General features: G+C 54.2%; 9 protein-coding genes across 9 annotated transcripts; 6 read left to right on the top strand and 3 right to left on the bottom strand.

Annotated features, from left to right (window-relative positions):
• Positions 1-649: 649 nt before the first annotated feature.
• BDZ83DRAFT_573474 (mitochondrial distribution and morphology protein 34) lies at positions 650-2,821 on the top strand (the record flags this gene model as incomplete). Its single annotated transcript, XM_060504618.1, has 2 exons — positions 650-916; positions 1,445-2,821. The coding sequence occupies 2 exons, from the start codon at positions 650-652 to the stop codon at positions 2,819-2,821; spliced, it is 1,644 nt and encodes a 547-aa protein (XP_060367001.1).
• Positions 2,822-3,770: 949 nt separating this feature from the next.
• On the bottom strand, positions 3,771-4,659 carry BDZ83DRAFT_232163 (uncharacterized protein). Its single transcript, XM_060501815.1, has one exon. It carries the CDS (start codon positions 4,531-4,533, stop codon positions 3,835-3,837), a length of 699 nt encoding a protein of 232 aa, XP_060367000.1. The 5' UTR covers positions 4,534-4,659; the 3' UTR covers positions 3,771-3,834.
• Positions 4,660-5,902, bottom strand: BDZ83DRAFT_232174 (yeats family protein). The gene is made up of 3 exons (XM_060501816.1): positions 5,869-5,902; positions 5,417-5,785; positions 4,660-5,357 (listed from the first exon to the last, which is right to left on the bottom strand). Exons 2-3 carry the CDS (start codon positions 5,655-5,657, stop codon positions 4,786-4,788), a joined length of 813 nt encoding a protein of 270 aa, XP_060366999.1. The 5' UTR covers positions 5,658-5,785; positions 5,869-5,902; the 3' UTR covers positions 4,660-4,785.
• An 865-nt stretch (positions 5,903-6,767) lies between these two features.
• Positions 6,768-7,734, top strand: BDZ83DRAFT_573509 (NAD dependent epimerase/dehydratase; the record flags this gene model as incomplete). The annotated part of the gene is made up of 2 exons (XM_060504621.1): positions 6,768-6,880; positions 6,951-7,734. 2 exons carry the CDS (start codon positions 6,768-6,770, stop codon positions 7,732-7,734), a joined length of 897 nt encoding a protein of 298 aa, XP_060366998.1.
• A 560-nt stretch (positions 7,735-8,294) lies between these two features.
• BDZ83DRAFT_573600 (SYF2 splicing factor-domain-containing protein) lies at positions 8,295-9,227 on the bottom strand (the record flags this gene model as incomplete). The annotated part of the gene is made up of 1 exon (XM_060504630.1): positions 8,295-9,227. One exon carries the CDS (start codon positions 9,225-9,227, stop codon positions 8,295-8,297), a length of 933 nt encoding a protein of 310 aa, XP_060366997.1.
• Positions 9,228-9,759: 532 nt separating this feature from the next.
• BDZ83DRAFT_718129 (uncharacterized protein) lies at positions 9,760-10,974 on the top strand (the record flags this gene model as incomplete). The annotated part of the gene is made up of 1 exon (XM_060512031.1): positions 9,760-10,974. The coding sequence occupies one exon, from the start codon at positions 9,760-9,762 to the stop codon at positions 10,972-10,974; it is 1,215 nt and encodes a 404-aa protein (XP_060366996.1).
• A 1,622-nt stretch (positions 10,975-12,596) lies between these two features.
• Positions 12,597-14,897, top strand: BDZ83DRAFT_750441 (cell wall anchored protein; the record flags this gene model as incomplete). Its single annotated transcript, XM_060513915.1, has 4 exons — positions 12,597-12,792; positions 12,878-13,310; positions 13,367-13,627; positions 13,688-14,897. 4 exons carry the CDS (start codon positions 12,597-12,599, stop codon positions 14,895-14,897), a joined length of 2,100 nt encoding a protein of 699 aa, XP_060366995.1.
• Positions 14,898-15,854: 957 nt separating this feature from the next.
• BDZ83DRAFT_231519 (uncharacterized protein) lies at positions 15,855-16,433 on the top strand. The gene has a single exon (XM_060501813.1). It carries the CDS (start codon positions 16,003-16,005, stop codon positions 16,324-16,326), a length of 324 nt encoding a protein of 107 aa, XP_060366994.1. The 5' UTR covers positions 15,855-16,002; the 3' UTR covers positions 16,327-16,433.
• A 2,641-nt stretch (positions 16,434-19,074) lies between these two features.
• Positions 19,075-19,930, top strand: BDZ83DRAFT_750440 (concanavalin A-like lectin/glucanase domain-containing protein; the record flags this gene model as incomplete). Its single annotated transcript, XM_060513914.1, has 2 exons — positions 19,075-19,480; positions 19,542-19,930. The coding sequence occupies 2 exons, from the start codon at positions 19,075-19,077 to the stop codon at positions 19,928-19,930; spliced, it is 795 nt and encodes a 264-aa protein (XP_060366993.1).
• Between the last annotated feature and the right edge of the window lie 34 nt (positions 19,931-19,964).

The raw sequence follows: 19,964 nt of genomic DNA, 5'->3' as shown, positions 1-19,964 counted from the left end.
TCCCGCACCACACGCGACACTCGCAGGAGCCAGCCCCAGCAAAGGGGAGTCGCATCTGTCACAGCACCTGGTCATCCACCCACTCAGAACACAGCCAAAGAGGAACAGCAAAAGAAAAAAACAGTCGTCACAAATTTTTTGCAAAAATTCGCGCTAATGCTGCACCGGCACCGCACGCACCACTTAGCTCCGAGTCTTCCCTCTGCTTCCCGAACAGCGAAAGAAGGAGAAGGAGATAGGCACCTTACCCAGGTACTTCCGTACATACAACCAGCGTCATTCGCCGGAAAACGCACACCTCCCGCGCACCGCACTCTTCCATGCCTGCCTCTCTACCACACAAACAAGCACCACAAGCTTGATCTTACATCCCGACACCTCCCACTCTCATTATTCCTCCGCCTTCTCCCCAGACCATCCAACTCTCTCTTCCCCGGACAATATCATCTAATCGCACCTACTCCTCAACGAGTCCTTTCTACTATTTGTACTGCCTTCGACCCCGATATCAACGCAAACCTTTCGTCATCGATCCCGAAGCATCGTACCTGACATCACCAACTCATCCGTCTCTCCCTATCGACCCTTGGCCGACCGGCCTGCATCACGTTGCCCTTCGATGGTTGGCCGCAGCTAAAGCCATTTCAACATGGCCTTCAACTTCAACTGGTCGCCTCTCACGGCCGACGCAGAATTCTACCAGCGCGCCCGAGAGCTGCTCACGACCGCTCTGAACAAGAACCCGAAGCCTCCGATTATCGTCGATGACATCCTCGTTACCGAATTCAACTTGGGCTCCGTACCCCCGGAATTGGAAATATTAGAGATTGGCGACATTGCCGAAGATCGATTCCGTGGTATTTTCAAAATGTGCTACTCGGGCGACGCCTTCTTGACCTTGAAAACGAGGGTTCAGGTATGCCGCTTTTTTTTTTTCGTTCCCTCTTCCGCACCTCGCCATCCCGCAGGTGTTTCCCTGCACGCAAACTCCCGGGGCGAAGCTCGGGTTCGCAGCCGCCGCCGCAATGAGCTCGCCAATGCCCACATCACGACATCACATACTCGAGTTCGGAATCATTCTCCGTTCCAGTCGTCATCGCAGTGCGCCAGCTCAATTCTGCCTCGCGATCATGACTCCATACCAGTGTCTGGAATGCCCCAGGACCCCCCATCGGAGAGCCGAGACAGCACCCAGTGATGCTCTCTCCCCGAAAACATCGTCATTTTACCAACCACAATCATTTCTATCCTTTCGGATGCTTCCCGCTATCGTTACCCAAATCATCCTGGCGTTTGTTTTTCCCTCACCAAACATTTCTTCACTACCCGCGTGCTTGCATTGAAGTCGAAATTACCTGGCCGGGATCCGCGTCCCATGCTACTACCTTTGGCAGCCCCCCAAAATGCACGTGCGTCATAGCAATACTAATATATCAACAAATAGGCAAATCCAATGAACACCTACCTGTCGTCCAAGCCGGGGTTCACATCGCCGCAACCACTAGCCGCCGCGTCGGGTCTTACTATTCCGCTGTCAATAACTCTCTCCGAGATCAAGCTTTCAGCCTTCATTATCCTAGTCTTCTCACGGCAAAAGGGGTTGACCCTGGTCTTCCGCAATGATCCGCTCGAGTCGCTCAAGGTCTCCTCGACCTTTGATTCGATCCCCTTCGTGCGCGATTATCTACAGCGCACTATCGAGTCCCAGTTAAGGAATTTGATGATGGACGAGCTCCCCGCCATCATTCACAGGCTGTCTTTGCGCTTGTGGTGCCCCGATGCTCTGCCAAAGGAGGAAGAGGCACCCAACGAGGACGAAGAAGAAGCCGAAGTCGACCCCTTGGCGAGCCCCCCCTTGGACCCCGTCGATGCGAACGGTAACCTTCTCGACGCCAACGAGGTTTCCTCACTATCTCTCGAGGGTGGCCCGGAAGTCCAGTCGCTCTTCTCCCAGAAGAACCTTTTGAGACTAGCTGCGCTGAACGACTCCCACCGCACATTCTCTCTGTTCACGCCGGGCATTCGTGATGTCGTGTTCCGTGCCTGGACTGGACCTGCAGTGTCTGAGCCAACGAGCACGCCACCGACAGCAACTCCCAGCTTGTCCAAGACCAACTCCTTCCATGGAACTTCTACCACGTACACTTTCTCCGATACCGGTAGCGCCGCTCACGGCCACCTCCCCTCTAGGCCGTCAATGGTGAGCCTCAGCTCGGCCACTACTGGTCTGTCCTTGGGAGCAGGTATCCGGTCAAAGTCGTACGCTGGTCGCAAGAAGAAGACGAGGGTGGTCAACCTCCGACGCTCAAAGAGCCAAGTTGGCGAGACTCCCGAGGGCAGCGAGACTTTCTCAGAAACGGCATCCGACTTTGGGTCTGTCGCCGGTCCTTCGACTGAGCCTCTCATGACCAGCTCCATTGCTGAAGAGATCGAGGAGGAGGAAGCCCTGGCAAATCTGGCAGAATCGACTCCTAGTAAGGTTCGTTTCAGCCCGATGGAGCGGACACGGCTGCCCTCTCGACCTCCTCTGCAGCCGGACTTTTACACGGCGCCCCAGGATAGCCCTAGTGTGCCTATCAAACTGGACACCGCGTGCGAGTCCGAACCCGCTGCTGCGCCCCAAGCCCAGAAAGAGAAGGCTACCGTGGAGAAGCCGCGCCAGGGTACGCCATCCGAGCCGTCATCTGTATATGAGCAGGCTTGGATCTTGAAGATGGCTGGCGAAATTGCTCGTCGCGTTTACGATGAGAAGAGCCGCCACCCCAACCTCTGGGACGAGCGGGAAGACGTCCCGCCCCCGGCCTACGAAGCATCAACTTAGATCACCTGCTTACCACAGGTGATTGTACAAATTGTGCGAAACTCACCATACATCCACTTTGCTGGACTGCATCTCCTTTCCATCTGTTCCATCACTTCCTCCTCGCATGGCGTTCAGGGGAATTCCTCAGCTTTTTGGTTTTTTGACCATGGACGACAATGGCACAGCCATTTGTCCATATTGCAATTAGTGTTAATGTGTACATATCACATGGCGTTTGAAAGGGAAACACGGGGGGGATACCGGGTATCATACAAAAAAGAATGGGATTGAATCGGAGACACGGCCTCACTCTGATTATATTTTTGGATTCTCGGGTTGGGATGAAGACAGAGGCCAACCAACCACTCTAGTTTACACGATGACGATACGACCAAACAGTTGATTTTTCCCTTTTTACGAAGAAAAAAAGGGCGGCTGTTTTAACTCGGAGTCATAAAAGTCATCGGTATACTACAACCCCGAAAGAGCTCGCCAACGAGGCGGGCTGATTTATACAAACCACATCACAACTATCACAACTTTTTTTCCCTTTGTTATTTCTAAAACATCTTATCGCGAATCATCCCCACCGAACACCTCGATGGATCGGATGGGTAGAGCTGGTGTGTACAACACGTGGGAAAGAAGGGAATTGGGCTTTGCTAGGAACATCACACTTGATTGTAAAGAGGAGGAAGGCCGTTTGATGGAAGACGGAAATATCGTGGATATCCATTTTTTGTGTCACTTGCGATCAAAGTTACTATTTCAGGCCCTGGCTCATAAGACGAGTTTCATGGCGCTTAGACGCATGTCAAAATCAGGCATGCCTGAAGAAATCAAAAACTCCCATCTTCTATGCATCTCGTTGTTCACACCGCTCCATCTTGCATGTGAGATATAACTTTTTGTTCACCGCCGGACCGTGCTTTTATCGCTCGTTTTGTAGCTCCACAGTCGAAGCAAGGCTCCCTGCCATCTGCGCTGTCATGAATATAGGTATGTATGAATGCCTGGTGCTAGCCTTGCGGTCAGAGATAGCCCTGTCCACCTTCCGGCCCACCTTTCGGACCCTCGTCCTTTGACCTCTTCTTCTCAGGCAGTTCTGCTTCCGGTGATGCTTTCCGCTTTCCCACCTGTACGCCGGGCGACGTCAAAGGACTCAGCATCGTAGGTTGACTCCAATCATCGTCCCACATCTGTACATCTCGCTCGTCCCTGCCCGTCTGAGAATGCATCGACATCGTGTCTGCGGTTGCGTCGACCCTTGTCGGTGGGGCAGGCTCTTGAACTTGGCTACCGCAGTTGTACATCTCTTCAAGGCTACTGTTCGGTACCAGTCGACATTGGGAGCGCGCCGACGCGGAGTAGTTTGAGTGGAAGAGACAATATGTTTGTCCCAGTCCGGTGTCCGGTGTGCCACTCCCAGAACCATGATTGACCTCCACATGAGGGTTAGTCGGGCCCGCGACGCCAGCCGCTAACGTCCGGGTTGGCCTATTCCGAAAGTCGTTCTCATCTCGATGCCATCTCGGGGCTCCAGGAGGCTGTACTGGCCACTGCTGTTCGCCATCGGTCATGGCGGTGTCCATGTTGTTGTTGTTACGCCTGGGGCTTGGTGTTCTAAAGCGTTTTCCCTGTTGATGGCGAATGGGCGAGCTGGCACAGTCCATCTCATCGTCTTCCGCATCATCGCCGCCGCCTCGCAGCCTGGGTTGATCTCGATACATTGCGCAAAAGTAATCCTGGTTGGACCGAGTTTGCAAGAGAAATGCAACCGATATCAATAAGAATGCCAGACGCAGAGTCAACACCGTGTCGTTAGACGGTTGGTAGGCTCTGTGCTCCTAGACACGCTGGCTGATGAGCTCCAACTCTGCCTTGACGCGTTCGAGCCTCTCCTTGTCCCTGGACAAGGCAAGCAGATGGGACGCGACTGCCACCTTACGAGCAGGTCTTCTAGCTGCTACACTGGGCGGTTCCTAACCGGCCGTAGCAGCAGCAGCGTTCTCCGCTTTTAGCGCAGCCAGCTGGGCCTCCTTCTCCTTGAGAATCTCCAACTGCTGCTTGGCCATTCCCTTGGCCGTGGTCTCGGCCTCCTTGAGCTTCTTCACTTCAATCTGCTCGGTCTCGAGACTGAACGGCTGGCCAGGCTTGTTAACGGCGGGCAGTAGTGCGCTGCGCTCCCACGCCACCTGGACGTTTGATGTCTTCTCTGGCAAGGCCGGGATCGGTTTGTTCTTGCCTTTGCCTCCTTTGCCAACTGGGTGGCCCTTGGGGTGAGCACCAGAGGTGAGCACTTCGTAAAAGGCTTCGTACGGTTCGTTGAAAAGTTGTTCGTCGTAGGCCCATGCGCGGATCTCGCCGTCGTTCTGTCGCAGCATCTGCTCCTTTTCGGCGTCGGTCCGTCCGTACGGGTGAAGACGCAGATTATGGTACAACGTCTGAGGTTTCTCTCCTGACTCGGTCGCGTAGTATATCTTGATGGTGATTTCAAACTCTCCCCAGCCGGTCTCTTGGATAAGGAACGGTTTGCCCGGCTCGCCGTCGATCACTGAGTGGTGGTTCAGCAAGCGCACGATTGCACCAGGTCTCGGTGCAAGGACAACTTACTGCGAACGTGGTTAGGAATGGACTCGTGTAGCTTGAACTGCACTCTCCGAATCCAGTAGGTGATGTCGATATCGTCGATGGCCTTGACAAAGACCTCCCATGAATGGGTGTGGTCTGCCGGTACGCCTTCCGGCTTGGGGTTGGATTCGGGGTCAAAGGGACGGGCGGTCGTGCCGTAAATGAAGGGTCGTTTAATCTGTGTACCCTTTACGCGTTTGCCGAGGCTGCTGGGCGGCGCCATATTGATGGGTTAGATAAGTGTTGCTCGGGTGATGCGATGCGTTCTGATCAATGCCCAATGAGAGTGCGTGAGTAAGTTTGTGAGGATGTAGTGGGGAGATTTGGGTGTTGTCGAAAATGGACCGCAAGCTAAGACGGCAAGAAATGGTAAGAAAATGGTTCCTGGCGTCGACAGCCTTACGCCAAAGTTTGAAGTGGGGCATCCACTGTACCAGCCAACAATGACCGACCGTCTCTCGGGTCAGCCCCTGCCGAAGAGACCCTTTGAGCTGTGCCTACCTTACCTTCAGCTACTTAATGTTCTTTGCACTACGTGAGTGCCCACAAGGTTCCCAGATGTTCTTACCTCGATCATCTCAGTGTTAGATACATGGCGCAGCGGTCTACAAGACTTCAGGCATTGCTATCGAGCGTCGATCTCCTTGTGTGAAGGGTAACGAAGTGAGCACCACTGAGGCAGATGGCAGACTCCCCATCCAATGGCGACAGAAACACAGAATGATTCGGGCTTCATAATCTTGCAGTACTGTCACACTTCTGTGATTTATTTCGACTGCTTTTTGGAATACGAAGTCATCTCCGATCTCTGGAGCATCTTCAAGGCTGAGCAGTACCAAGGTAAGGTAGGTAAGGTAAGGTTAGTTGGAAACAGTGAAAGGTGCAGCCGCCATCGCGCACATCGAACCTCGAGCCAATGGGGAGCTTGGGGGAAGAGCTGCCCCTCCAACCCCTGTAGCTAGCTGCAACTCTTTAGCTGGTGCTGCGCCTGCAGCATCTCAGCCTGCATCATAGGGAAGGACCCCTGGCAGGTTTTAACTGGGGAGCTGGAGCTGGGGGCAGCTTCCGGACGGGTGATGATTTCATGACTTTTTTGAGCTTTCCATCCGCGTCCGGAACGGCATCGAACCACCTTCGGAAGAAAACTGGCAATCAGCTAGCGCCGAACCCGGTCGGCATTTCAATTGACTCCATCACCGTCGATCCGGCTCGCTCTCTCCTTTCGTCTCACTGCACTTTGTCCCCTCCAATTAGTGCTGATTCTCATCCAATTGGTTGCTTCGGTCACTTTCATCTCACACATCGTCCCGTCCATCTCACTCACACTCTCATCATGTCAACCTCAGCCGTAGCGAAGAAGCTCGTAGTGTGCGGCGGCAACGGCTTCCTCGGGTCGAGAATCTGCAAGTATGCCGTCGCCAGGGGCTGGGACGTCACATCCATCAGGTACTCATTCTCCTCGTGAACCTTTCTCATGTTTCTCCCTTCGTCTCTGCTAACACGTCCTTTTCCCCAGCCGCTCAGGCGAGCCCAAATGGTCCGCCGTAACCTCATCACCATCCCCTCCCCAATGGTCACACAAAGTCTCCTGGGAGCGCGCCGACATGCTCAGCCCAGTAACCTACGCGCCCCTCCTCAAGGGCGCCGACTTCGTCGTCCACAGCATGGGCATCCTCCTCGAAGCAGACTACAAGGGCGTCGTCTCGGGCCAGGAGTCCCCCGTCTCGGGCCTGCAAAAGGCCTTCGCCCCCGTCAAAGACCGCGGCGTCGACCCCCTAAAGACCTCCGCTGAGCCGGGCGGCGGACCCGGGGCGGACCTCAAGCCGCCCAACCCGAAGGATCAGTTCTCCTACGAGGTCATGAACCGCGACAGCGCCATTGCCCTTGCCAAGCAGGCCAACGCCGAGGATGCAAAGGCCTTTGTCTACGTCTCCGCCGCCGGCGGGGCGCCCGTCTTGCCCGCGCGGTACATCACCACCAAGCGCGAGGCCGAGAGCACCATTGCCAGCGAGTTCCCCCGGATGCGCGGCATCTTCCCGCGGCCGCCCTTCATGTATGACAGCTCGAGGAAGTTCACGCTGCCATTGGCCGCCATGACGGGCGCGGGTGCCCTGTTCAACAGACTGACGGGCGGCGTGTTGAGCGGGTTCATGGGTGCGAGCGGCGTGAAGCCTTTGCCGGTTGAGACCGTCGCGGAAGCGGTAGTGGAAGCACTTGATGATGTAAAGGTCCAGGGCCCGATTGAGGTTCCCGAGCTTGAGGAGCTGGCAACCAAGGGTTGGAGGAAAACCATGCTCTAATCTAGTGCATGGGAAAATTGTATTTGTAGTATGCCATAGACTGTACCATCCCACAATGCGAAGCCTTGAAGTGGATTGAATAGCCATCTTCCGACCTTGATCTCAGAATATATCAAGTAGATCTTCCCAATGTTCTCGTAAGCCAAACCCGGAGCGTTCAATCAATCCATACACAAAAAAAGAGTTCACTACCGGTGTGGCTACATCTCTTGGTGCTCATGCTGGGATTCGAGCTCGGGTACTCGCTAAGCCTGTCGTCGAGTAGGCTGGTTGGCGTATAGGTTGTTGACCAATAGCCATTCCACCGCCCAGCCAATTTGACCTGACCCGTCGACCTAGGCGGGCGCTTGCTGGCTGGTGACGGGAATGGATTTGAGAGGGGGTATAAGCTCTGTACTATTCGGTTGTATATTCTGGCAACGGGGAAAAGCGATGGGATGAAAGTTGCAAGGAACGAACGGTCAACACCGTTACTCTTTAAATGCCTAGCCGTACTATGCAGACACATTAAACAGATTCCTGAATGCGAGAGCATCTCAATTTATCCCAAACGCCAGCGCTCAAATCATGGTTCCTCGCTCAAAGCTGTCCCTAATCTCCGCAGTGTACTTGTTGTAGAAGCGCGCCAGCTTCTGGTTGAACTGCTTGTTCTTCTCGTTGATGTACGTCACATCTCCATCGTCGCCGTTCTGTGCCATGCGGTCCTTTCTCTTCTTGAGTCTGTTCGCCTCCGCCCTCCTGAGGTCTTCCACCAGCCGATCCACCGCCGCCTTGTCTGGCTTATTTTGTGCGAATGTGGTTGAGTCGGCTGTTGAGTAGAAGGACCCGTCCTTATCCACCGCGATGAGCTCTCCGTCCTCAGTCTCGACAATGTCGAGGCCGCCCGAAGCAGCGGCGCGCTCGATGGCCGCCATCTTGTCCTTTTCGTACTTTTCCATGTCGGGGGCAATATTCCTCAGCTGGCGCTTGTACACCTTGTTACTTTCGGCAGTGTAGTCTTGGAATGCATTGTTGTCGCGATGCGCCTCCTTCTTCTTCACATGCTTATCCCACTTCTCGCTCTCGTCAATCGTCCAGTCCCAGGCGCGCTTCCGCTCAAAGTCGCCGCCGGCGTCCTCAATGTCGGCTTTGAGCAGCTTTTGCGAGGCGACGGCCTGCTTGCGGTGGATGGCCGTCAGCTGGCTGGGGTCTGATGCGAGACGTTGTGATTCGAGTGTCGCCTCCTTTAGATTCTGGTCGGACGAGTTCTTGGCGCGGGCTTTGAGGGCCTTGAAGCGGGCCACGCGGTCCTGTGATTTTGCCGCGGCATCTTCCGGTGTGGGCTGTGGTGGTGCTGCTGCCGTTTCTGCTGTCGCGGGTGCGGTTTCCGTGGTCGTGCTAGGTTCTGTTGCTTCGGTCTCTTCAGGCGCGACAGACTTTGCTGGCGCTGCAGTATTGGCTTCCTCCTTGGCGGCGGTACCCGTATTCGTCTTTCTCTTCTTAGAAGGAGGCATTCTGGATACGTTTCGGATCGTCAAAGTTATTGCCGTCGCAAGATAAGTAAATGTGAGTTGTTCAGGAATCGTGATGCATATGATTTTGGTGGTTGTATGGTGATGTGATGTAAAGTGACGAAGAAGTGGGTTTTCATTGGGGGACGACAATGGGTGTTCAAGTACGACTCGACCGATATTTCTCCGAAGGGCACCACCGCCACAGCCTGTCGACACATGTGGCTGGTGGGTATGGCCTATGTGGCTGAAGGTCGGAAGAATAGATCGACCCACCACCGTTCCCCCGCAGGATCCATACGGGTAACGGACTCCTGCAAGAAACACCCGTGGCTGTGCGGCCGGGCCATCCCTGTCGTTGTCCCAACACCCCTGCGCCGAGAGTGCCCTTGCATCTCGTTACCTCGACGCGCCCCCTCTCAATATGCGGCTTCCCAAAATCAGACGACTTTTCTGAGCAACGCTCACGTGTCCGTGAATAGCCTCTGAAGGTGACCGAAGCTTATCAGAGACTGAATCGTCATACACCTCAGCCATGCGGCCACTGAGAGCCGCAGGCGTCCCTTGCAGAAGTGCAACGATTGCCTGCTTTCACACTACAGCGCCGTCGCTGGCGCGGCTACAACGGCCGCGTGTTCACGAAAAGAAGAGGCCGGCAGAACCGATAGTTCCATTCTCATGGCGGCCCTTCGAGGTGCCAGAGGTGGTTCTCGACCTGGACAGTTGGGACAACCCAATCGCACGGCCGTACGACAAAGATGAGATGCAATCGCAGAGGAAGAAATGGGAGCAGAACTCCATTGTCGACGCCACATGGCAACGGATCAAGCACTTTCAGTATAAACGCCAGCGCGATAGCGAAAAGTTCGCCAAGGTCAGCGTCAGCCATCCCTGGTACCAGCATTGGCAGGTCACAGATCTTGACATCATGACGGCCGCTCTGAAAGGCGACTCGCGAGTCGGTCCGCAAATGCAGAATCGCATACCAGGGGAAAGGCTGCATCAGGATGATGCTTGGAGTAATCTGAAGTCGGTTGCCTCGAAGAACGCAATTCCATTGACCACGCTTCAAGACGATGAAAACTTTTTGAGCTGGTTGCTCCAACGAAGGCCCACCACGTCTTCTTTACCACCGAAGCGCCAACGGGAAATTCGAGCATTTATTCGACGGTTGGAAGATCTCCAGAGCCTGAAGCGCTACCTGCAGTTTCTACTTCAGCACGGGGAGAAGGGGTTTCAGCTCATTCACAACGCGGATCAGGATATCACTTTTGTGTTATCTCGGCTCCTCACCAAACCTCCCAGGTTACGGCCCTTCGTCGACCTCCTTCCCTTTATCAACAGCATCTTTACTCTCCAGAGACAGCACGGTTTACCTGTCAGCCCGGGTCTCTGTGGTCTCTGCTTGATCATCTCGGCCAAGGCATTTCAGCCACTGGCAGTGTCGAGATATCTCAAGCTTGGGCTCAAAGAGGGTCACTGGGTTGGAGAGGGCTCATCTGCTTCCGATGTCAAGACTGCAGTCGAGGCGCTTGTGCGATGCTGGGACGATAGGAGGCGCTTCCCAGATGTGGAGCGTTCTGGAGAGGTTATTCGCCGTCTCCTGGGAGAGGGCTCGCGGGAGGACAGCGCGGCCTCCTTCAAGGTCGTTGAGCAGCACCATCCGGAGGACGAAGGGTTGAAAGAACAGTTACGGGAGTTGTTACATCGCGTTACTTCCGCCCCCGAAATACCCCCCGTCCATAAATAAGGCACCATAATGTCTTGGCGGAACAAAACTAGGGCTACCTGAAGGAAGCAGGTACCAAAGTTATTACTGTATATCGCGCAAACAACCAATCGGCTGGGAGAGGTCAGACGAACGTTGAGGTTGGGGAGCGGTGCTGATATATACCAATCCTCGCAGTGGAAATTCCAGCCTCAAATATTAAAAATCATTGCTGTGCTTCGTAACTCCACGTGGACCAAGACGCGTACTTCTGCGTCTGCTTTGCTCGATGACTTGCTCTTCGTATGCCAGCACCTCTGCTCTCACATGATGCCCAGCTAACATACGAATCCGCAAGCCTCCTTTGACAGCGCCCCTCCTCATTCAGCCCTGCCATGCCTGCATGCGAACGCAGGCTCAAATGCCATGTGGCTTGCTGAAGTCTCCAACCCAGAGGAGACTAGTCTCGGGCAAGCTGAATCAAGTCCCGCTAACTCTGCCATCTCATTGGGTCTACATTTCAAGTCAGGACAAGCCAAGCTCAAGCGCTTCCCCCTTCCGTCCAACTCCACATAACATCCTCCGCCGTGTTCGTGTCAAGCTGGTGCTGCCACTCTCCATTGTCTCCGATACGCTACATTTCGCCATGCTTCTGCATCGATTTCTAGCAGATTACGGATCAGTGCTGTATGTTAGCAGAAGCCATGGAGTTCTCCTGTAAATCCGGCGTGCCGGGCCTTCACTGGCTCATCACAGTTGATACCTGCAAGTTGTCTCCGTCTCGCCAACGGCAAAGGTTGCTAATAATTTCAACACAGGATGGCATGCTCTAAGTGGCATTTCTAACTATCGTATTTTATCCAGCATGAAGATGCAACCAACATAAGAAGCAAGTCCACCAAAAGAACCGGCTTGGGGTTACCGCAAAGCTTCGTTAATCACGCATCATCCGCTCTACCTCTGGATTGAACTTCAGCAGGAGACCAGAGCAACGGGTGTGTGGCAAAGCGAACCATCTCGATGCTGTGGCGCTTCAGACCTCGGACTAGGAGTCCAGCTCCCTCACCCGTCCGCCTTTGGTCTGGAACGGAGCCCCCGCCAGCTCGTCTGGATCCGGCCTGGTCCGGACGCTGCAGATCAGAAATGTCTCTGACGCTGCCGCTGGTGCTTGTCAACAAGTCGACATGTTGACAAGCCCGAACTCTGTTTTCTCTATCTTTCCCATTCTTCGAGAGGCCCCTCCCCCGTTCTTCTCTTTGTTTGAGCTTTCCTTCTCCTTTCGTTCTTCGTCCTCGAATGAACCGATGGTCAAAGTCCTGTCAAGACTGATCTGCCATCACTACCTTCTTTTCACTCTCTTCATCTCACCTTTTCTAGGAATTCCTTAATTTTATTCCATTCCACTGTTCAGACCGAGGTCACAGACCAGACGATCATTGCCTTGCGGTCTTCGAGAAGCCCACTCTACCTCCCGAGACATACATCAAAGTGGGAGATCTCGATTAATCGGTCGACCTTCTTCTCCCTTTGCTCAGTTAATCACGCTATGCGCACGACCCGTTCCGACTGAGGGTCGAGTATCACCAGGAACCTGGTCCGCGGTTAGATCAGGATTGACATACTGCTGGCGGAAGGATAACACGGATCGCGGATCACGACACAGAATGGCATTCTCCAGCCCCTTGCTCACAGTTCTGGCCCTGTCCTTGCTCCCGCCGTCAGCTTTGGCGCAGAATGACCCGGTGAACGACTTTTGCCGTCGTTTTGGGCAACAGACCGCCGTGGTTGATAACAAGCTCTTCATCGATGGCGGCCTCGTAAATTGGAATCCACTCTCATCCTTTCCCGCCAACTACTCAAGTAGGTCACTCCGTGAATCACAGTTGTAGTCCCGTCTTCTTTTCATCCAATGGCAACATTCAGTTTTCACTAACACCATGTTCAGATACATGGCTTCTATACCAAGATCTGTCCTCATCTACAGCTTCGGGCATGCCCCCTCTTTACGCCAATCTCTCCAAGAACGGATCAATTCCTAACGTCGCCGGTGGTGCCCTCTGGTCTGACAGTGTTAACAAACGACTCTATTTGTTTGGCGGGGAACGCAATGCGGGGGAATCGCCCATGCCCTTCAACCTATACGGCTATGATATTCTGAATAACCAATGGGATTCTTTTGGACCATCTCGCACAGGAGCTTCGATATCAAAGGTAAGCTATGGCGCAGGAGTCTCTGTCGATACCCGCGGCGAAGCATATTACTATGGCGGATGGTTAAGTAACGCCTCCGTTCCTGGTTGGGGCACTGGGCCCCCAGTCGCGACGACTGGCTTGGTTAGATATACCATGGATACCAATAGCTTTTCCAACAACACTGGGTAAGGAGTGACACCTTGGCCAAGCGAGGGCACACGTCAAACTAACAGTAACATAGCCCTGACAATGTACGACGCGCAGAGGGCAGTCTGCATTACATCCCCGCTGGAGATGGTGGAATGCTCATCTACTTTGGGGGCATACAGGATCTGGCTGGCAACGGAAGTTCCACCATTGGCCAGCCCATGGACCAAATATTCATATATGATGTCCTCAGCAGCAAGTGGTACACGCAGAAAGCTTCAGGCGATGTTCCTGGAATGCGACGACGATTCTGCGCGGGCGTAACTTGGGCAGGAGACCAGTCGTCCTACAATATGTAAGTACATTGCTTCATGTCCACACTCACTATTCGCAACCCACCTAACACGTATTCTAGCTACATGTACGGCGGCGCCAATGTTCCAGGCGTACTGGGCGCGGGATTCGACGATCTCTACATCCTCTCGATTCCGACCTTTACCTGGATCAAGATGTACCCCATCGGCCGCAACGGGACAGGAGACTACCCTCACCATTCAATGTCCTGCAACATCGTACCTGGCCGTGCGCAGATGATCATCTCGGGCGGCACGTTTCCGCTCTCCCAAGACTGCGATTCACCCGGGCAATGGGGAACTCACAACGCGGACCTCGGAAAACAGAATGCTGGTAAGGTTGTCTGGGAGTTGTACAAGCCCAACAAGACAACGTACGCCGTACCGGACGAAGTCATTGCCGTAGTAGGAGGCAACGGCAACGGCGGCGCTACAAAGACTGCACCGGCGGCAGGTTTCGACTACACCGACGTCAGCCTCCTAATCACGCTCACGGCCAGTATTCCGAGCCGCACGCCGACGAGAGATGTCGGTAGTACTGGTGCTCCCGCTCCCACAGGAGGTCTATCTACGGGTGCCATCATCGGCATCGCGATAGGAGCTGCAGTTCTGGTCGGCGCCATCGCCATGGGATGCTTCTTCCTGGTCCGTAAGCGACGATCAGACCGATTCCACACTGGAGCATCACCGCCAGGACCAAGCCACGTATATCACGCCCAGAGCATGTCAGAAGCGTGGTCACCACCCGCGGCATCGCCTTACTCACCACCATACGGTCCCTCTCCATTCACGCCCCCTCCCCTCTCCGCACATCCGCAGTCACCGCACCCAATGTCTCCGCATCCAATGTCCGCGCACACGGTCCCGCCGCACATGGGCCCGCCGGTAGAGCTACCCTCTGAGCCGTCATACACGACGACACCGACGGCTCTGGCAGGGACGACGACGCTCACAAACATATCGTCAACGGCGTCGTATCCACCGCAGCAGGCGTACTTCCCCGAGACGACGACGCTGCTGAATCAGCCGCAGTACGACGCCCACGGCAACATGTGGATGCCGCAGGTGAGCATGGTGCAGGTCGCTACTGGGGTGAGCCCGCCGCTGCCCGAGTACACGCCGGCGAGGGGCGACCAGAAGACACCGCAGCCGACGGCGGCCGAGGTGCGGCACGAGCCGCCGCCGCAGGAGCCTCAGGAGCTCAGTGCGGACCCGGATGACCGGGCGGAGATGAGTACGCGGCAGGAACATCAGACGTATTACAACAGATAAGTTTGGTTTTTGCAGGCGTAGGTATGGTCTATTCTGTTTTGGTCGTCAGCCTAAAGTGTGGTCTGTCAACGATGATACCGGGTAGGAATGGAAGCGTATGATGTAGTGGTACTGTCGAAGGAGTCTGGCGTTTGCCTCTTTGATTTGTCCATTCTTATTACTGGCACTATTCCCACTTGGAGTTTATGATATGGAATTGTAATCAGGCGAGTTTCGGCAATTTCTAAAAGCAGCAAACATCTTGGACCATCAGGGTCCGGAGCCATCAAGGTTCAGAATGTGATAAGAATTCCGCAAAATTTCGATCGTTGTCAGTCCGTTGATCCGTTTCGTGTAACTCCATGACGTCCATGCCCAAAAAGATAGTTACACCGCATTACAACAGCAGCGCCCGCAACGTTCGACGCGTCTCGACCTCTAGGCTCTAGCCCTTGGATGGATATTGCCAAGATCACATCAATATGAGTCAAGGTCGCGTGACTTGTCCGCATGCGGAACTCCTCTGCCCTCAGGGACTAACCCATGCAATGCCGGTGGCCGTGGGAGGGGCGCTGAACAATGGCCAATTATCATCTAGGATCTTGTCCCCCGATCCCAAGAAGGGTCTGGGTGATGTGATGAGCCCATGTCATGATCGGCTCATCAGCCGCAGCGCACGGTTGCCCGCCCAGTTCTCTCTGTCAACCTCACTCTCTACATGTCCCCCTCTATCAGGCTCACTTCGTATCTCTACACGTGTACGTCTAATAAATTCATCACCGCCGGCCGGGAATCCATCGTTGCGCTGCGCATGCGCCGTGAAAGTTTAACCCGACAAGAACACCGATAGCCCCCGTGGCCCCCCACGAGTTCCATCACCGCAGGCAGGCCATCGAGCAGAGGATAGCGCAGAAGTCAAAACTCCACCACGACGAACCATGCAAGTGGGTGACAAGATCGATTGTCGCTCTATAGATACCATACCTAGCTCTCTTATGATTATTCCTATTTCTATTCTTCTTTTAAAGAGCATTCTGATGGATACATAAAAAGTGAAAATAGTAGAAATAATAGAGATGATAAAGAAAGAAAAAAAGAGAAACAAAAAAGACAGCTAGGTATAGGAATGATAAGCAGTGGAATGAAGATTACAGTCTTGTTGGCCAACATACTATTTTGTCACCCACTTGCCATTGCCGTGGCTTCGAGGAGCTTGTGTTCAAGTCCCCTTGGCACGCTTGGGTACTCCGCAAAGAGGAAGAGGTGTGAGAGGGTCTCCACGATGCTGTGTAACCATCGGGGAGGAGAGGAGTGGGCGGGCGGCCATGTGCACCTCGGTGCCGAGAAACGATTTCCGTTGTTACCAGTCTTTGCTCCTTCCTGTATCCATGCAAGTATACTTTTTACCTCACAGTTACACAACGGTTTCTCCAAGCTCTCCGACTCGTGACTCTAGACTTTAGAGAAGAAGGCATCCCGATATCGCACTCGTGATCTGCAGGTGACCGGCGCAGCGATGCTTCAATGAACGAGAGCGATGTCGGAGGGCTCGCTGTACTTGTGACTCAGGCCTGAGATCTGCTAATCCACCGAGCTCGGTGAAGTCTGTGCTCTTGAGTTTGGGTAGTTGTTGGTTCGCAAAGATTTGGTTGGAGCTTGGGATATGAGGGTGGAAGGAGATTGTTCAACAGGGGTGGACGGGGGATGTACGGATACAGGATGGACGATGATCCTGGAACCCTGCCCTTCTCCGGGGGCCGGCCGGACGGGCGGGGCCATGTCACGGAGCTACTTTGCTACTTTGAATGGACGGAACGCTACAAGTGACTACGTTGAGCCTGGATCTACCGACCAACTGCCGCATCCACTTGTTTACGTTGTTTTCAATTATCGATATGGGCGATCCTAAAGAGAATATCTGTGATAGTGACGGGTTGTGCAGTAAACTTCGAACTGGCCGATGTTAGGATCAGAGCCGTCCCATGTAGTCAAGAGATGTAGTGCCGTTAGCCCAGCACGTCTATTTACCATTCGGCCGGGAACAGGATGAAATCTCTTCCTTAGTGTGCGCTCTACTCTAAGCGACGGGCGACAACTGCAAGTTAAGCCGACTACCACGTTAAGTCAGTTGAGAAAGCATTTCGTCATAACGTTCCGGTGGAGCATTCGCTTTGCAGAGTCGACTAGCGTAGATCGGAGAGAATAACAAAACAAGCAAACGGCATATTCCATGATGGGTATAAACCAGTGCAAAATACACCTTTTCCACTACCCTATTACACTACCCGAGTCTGGATCTCTCCTCCTAGCCCGTCCGTCGGCAGATCTCCCTCCTCCCACATGGACAAATTTTCCCAGTGGCAGATCCGGAAGGGAAAGAAAATGGGTTGACAGTCCCGCGGGCTAGTACGTAGTACCTTTAGTCGGAAAGCCTCCTTGCGCCTCGATATGATGTAATAACGAAGGAGGGAGGGGGACCTGGGCTCAAGCCGCACCGGCGAGAGCGGGAGGAGAAGAACCCCAATGTGTCTCAGTGGGAAGGACAATCAATTTCTGCAGGGTCCAGAGTGCCCAGAGGCGCTCGACGTCGGGATGTGCGTTGACTGACGATGTGGCCCAGAGCCCTCCATTGTCAAGCCAGGAACACTGCCCTCAGTCTTTTGTGCCAATGTCTCAACGACCACGGTGAGATCTCTCCGAGGGGGGGAAGAAGGCGGTGGGCATGAGAAGAGATCAAAGTGAGAATGTCTCAACGGCATGTGGGCAGAGACATCTCCCGTTTGTTCCTCGTAAAGGCCCCCCTCCCCTCTCTCAACCGCCATGGTCGTTCTCTTTGAACCCCTCACGATGCTGACGACGTGCGATGCTCGCAAAGCCGCATTCGGTGGCCCAAGGTACCGGATTCAGAAAAGGTCGCTCGAGTAGCTCGCCAGCAGCCAAGACACACGTACTATGCCTATACAGATCCCGGCCGAAGACAGAAAAAAACGGGGTACGAACAAGTTTAACCCCCCTTGGGTTCTTTAGCTCTTTAGCTCTTTAAGCTCTTTAGCTCAACGCTAACCTATATGTCATGGACCTGACCTCTAGGTGGCCTTGGCTTCTTGTCGACTCCGAAGCTGGCTGTGTTTTTGGTCGCCACCAAAATCAACAACACCACCCAAAGGCGAAAAAAAAACAGAACGCCATCCCAGGACTCGACCCCGCCGTCGTTCTCTGTAGACTGTAGTAGTTCAGCAAGGATCGGATTTCCGTCCCAAAGCTCAGGTCGCACCCGCATCGGCCGCTGCCGCCTAGAGCAGAGGCACGGATCTCAATTGCCGTGAGCCGCATGCAAAAGACACGCGACGCCACGTCCCGCTTAGCCCAGAGGCCTGGACAACCTTGCCCCATAACCTTACCAAGCGCTTGGAATATACTGGAGAGAGGCTCAATAATACTATGGTAGGCGTTTACGGATGTTCCTATCGTCCATGTCATCGCAAACTTCAACGAAGCCGTTGCAGTTATGCGAGGAGAGTTTCTAGATTCTACAACTATCTATCACGCTCCTCTTAACTCCACCAATGCTCTATGAACCTCACGTTCAAGTGAACCAAGACTCATAACCAGGAGCATTTCATCTTCATCACTATGCGCCTAGCTATCGATCAACATGGCGCGGTAAAGAGAGCGAGTGAAGAGAAGATCCTGTTAGTCCCTCCGCCCATCACATCTATACCAGCCCTCTTCCGGCGAACCGGGAACCCAACCCATCCAAAGAGCCCCATCAAGCCACCGAAAGCCACTTCCGCGGAGCGCTTGTGAGAATCTGGCCCCTACGGCCGTCGCGGCGTAGACCGGCGGCTTTGACAAGCGTCGAGCGTGGCTTTCTCGGTAGGTCCTCCACGCGGGGTGCATGCCGTTCTGCGTGTAGAACGGCAGTGCATATGGGCAAAACAACGGGAGACAGAGCAAGATGTTATTCTCGCAAAGGGAAGAAAGACAGAGGAAACATCAAAATCCAGACTGGTATAAGTAAACGTCTTGTCCCGGATGCCATGATGAAGTTTTTGGATAGACCAGACAGCCTCAACTCTCTCACACAACAAACATCCTCCTCATCAACAAGACCAACAAGACCTTTTCACTAAGGTTCTCCAATTCTATCCTCACAACCGGTCTCTAATATCTAATCGACAACGACAAACCACAAAAAATGGCTCGCCGCGCTTCCCTCATCGTGACAGCCCTCCTGGCCGTCTGCGCCTCCGCGGCTCCTGCCCCGATGCCCCAGCGCTCGACAAAGATCACGGCCGTCAAGAACATCTTCAGCGTCGGCAACATGTCCTTCTCCAACAGGCTGTACTGGGACTTTAGCAAGCTCGCCAACGGCGCCAAGGTGCCCGATGGCCTGCGCGTGAGCGGCTACCCCGTCAGCAACACGCACGTCTTCGTCACACAGAACGCCTACATCAACGGCGGCTACCTCAACCTCAAGGTCGACGGCGGCCAGAAGGCAAAGCCCTACAAGTCCGGCGAGGTCGTCACCGTGGCACAAAACATCAAGTACGCCTCCGTCCGGACCGTCGCCGTCTTCTCCGAGCCTGCTGGTGTCTGCAATGGTAAGTTCCTCACAGATATTCCGATCATCAACACTCTTCGAGACTAACACAGCATCAACAGGTATCTTCTTCTACAAGAACGACAACCAAGAGACGGACATTGAGTGGCTCTCCGACGCAAACTCCCAGAGCAACGCCGGCAAGCGCCAGGTCTGGTTCGCGAACCAGGCCACGAGCAAGACCTCCCTGAAGTCCTGGCTCTCCGTCCTCCCGCCCACGAACCCGACCACCACGGAGCACGAGTACCGCATCGACTGGATGCCCGGCGTCGTCCGCTTCTTCGTCGACGGTATCCAGACCTGGCAGACCACCCAGAGCGTGCCCTCGCAGGCCGGTCCCTGGGTCTTCAACAACTGGGCCAACGGCGACAAGGGCTGGAGCGCCGGCCCCCCTGCCACCGATGCCATCTTCAAGATCAAGGAGATTGACATGTACTACAACACCGCATAAGAAGCCTACCTACACAGTCAACACAAATCAGGGG

This window comes from Colletotrichum acutatum (genome assembly GCF_030867785.1).
Source record: "Colletotrichum acutatum strain CBS 112980 chromosome Unknown BDZ83scaffold_28, whole genome shotgun sequence".
NCBI lineage: Eukaryota > Fungi > Ascomycota > Sordariomycetes > Glomerellales > Glomerellaceae > Colletotrichum > Colletotrichum acutatum.
Note: the sequence above shows the minus strand (reverse complement) of the source record. Positions and strands in the feature narration are given on the sequence as shown.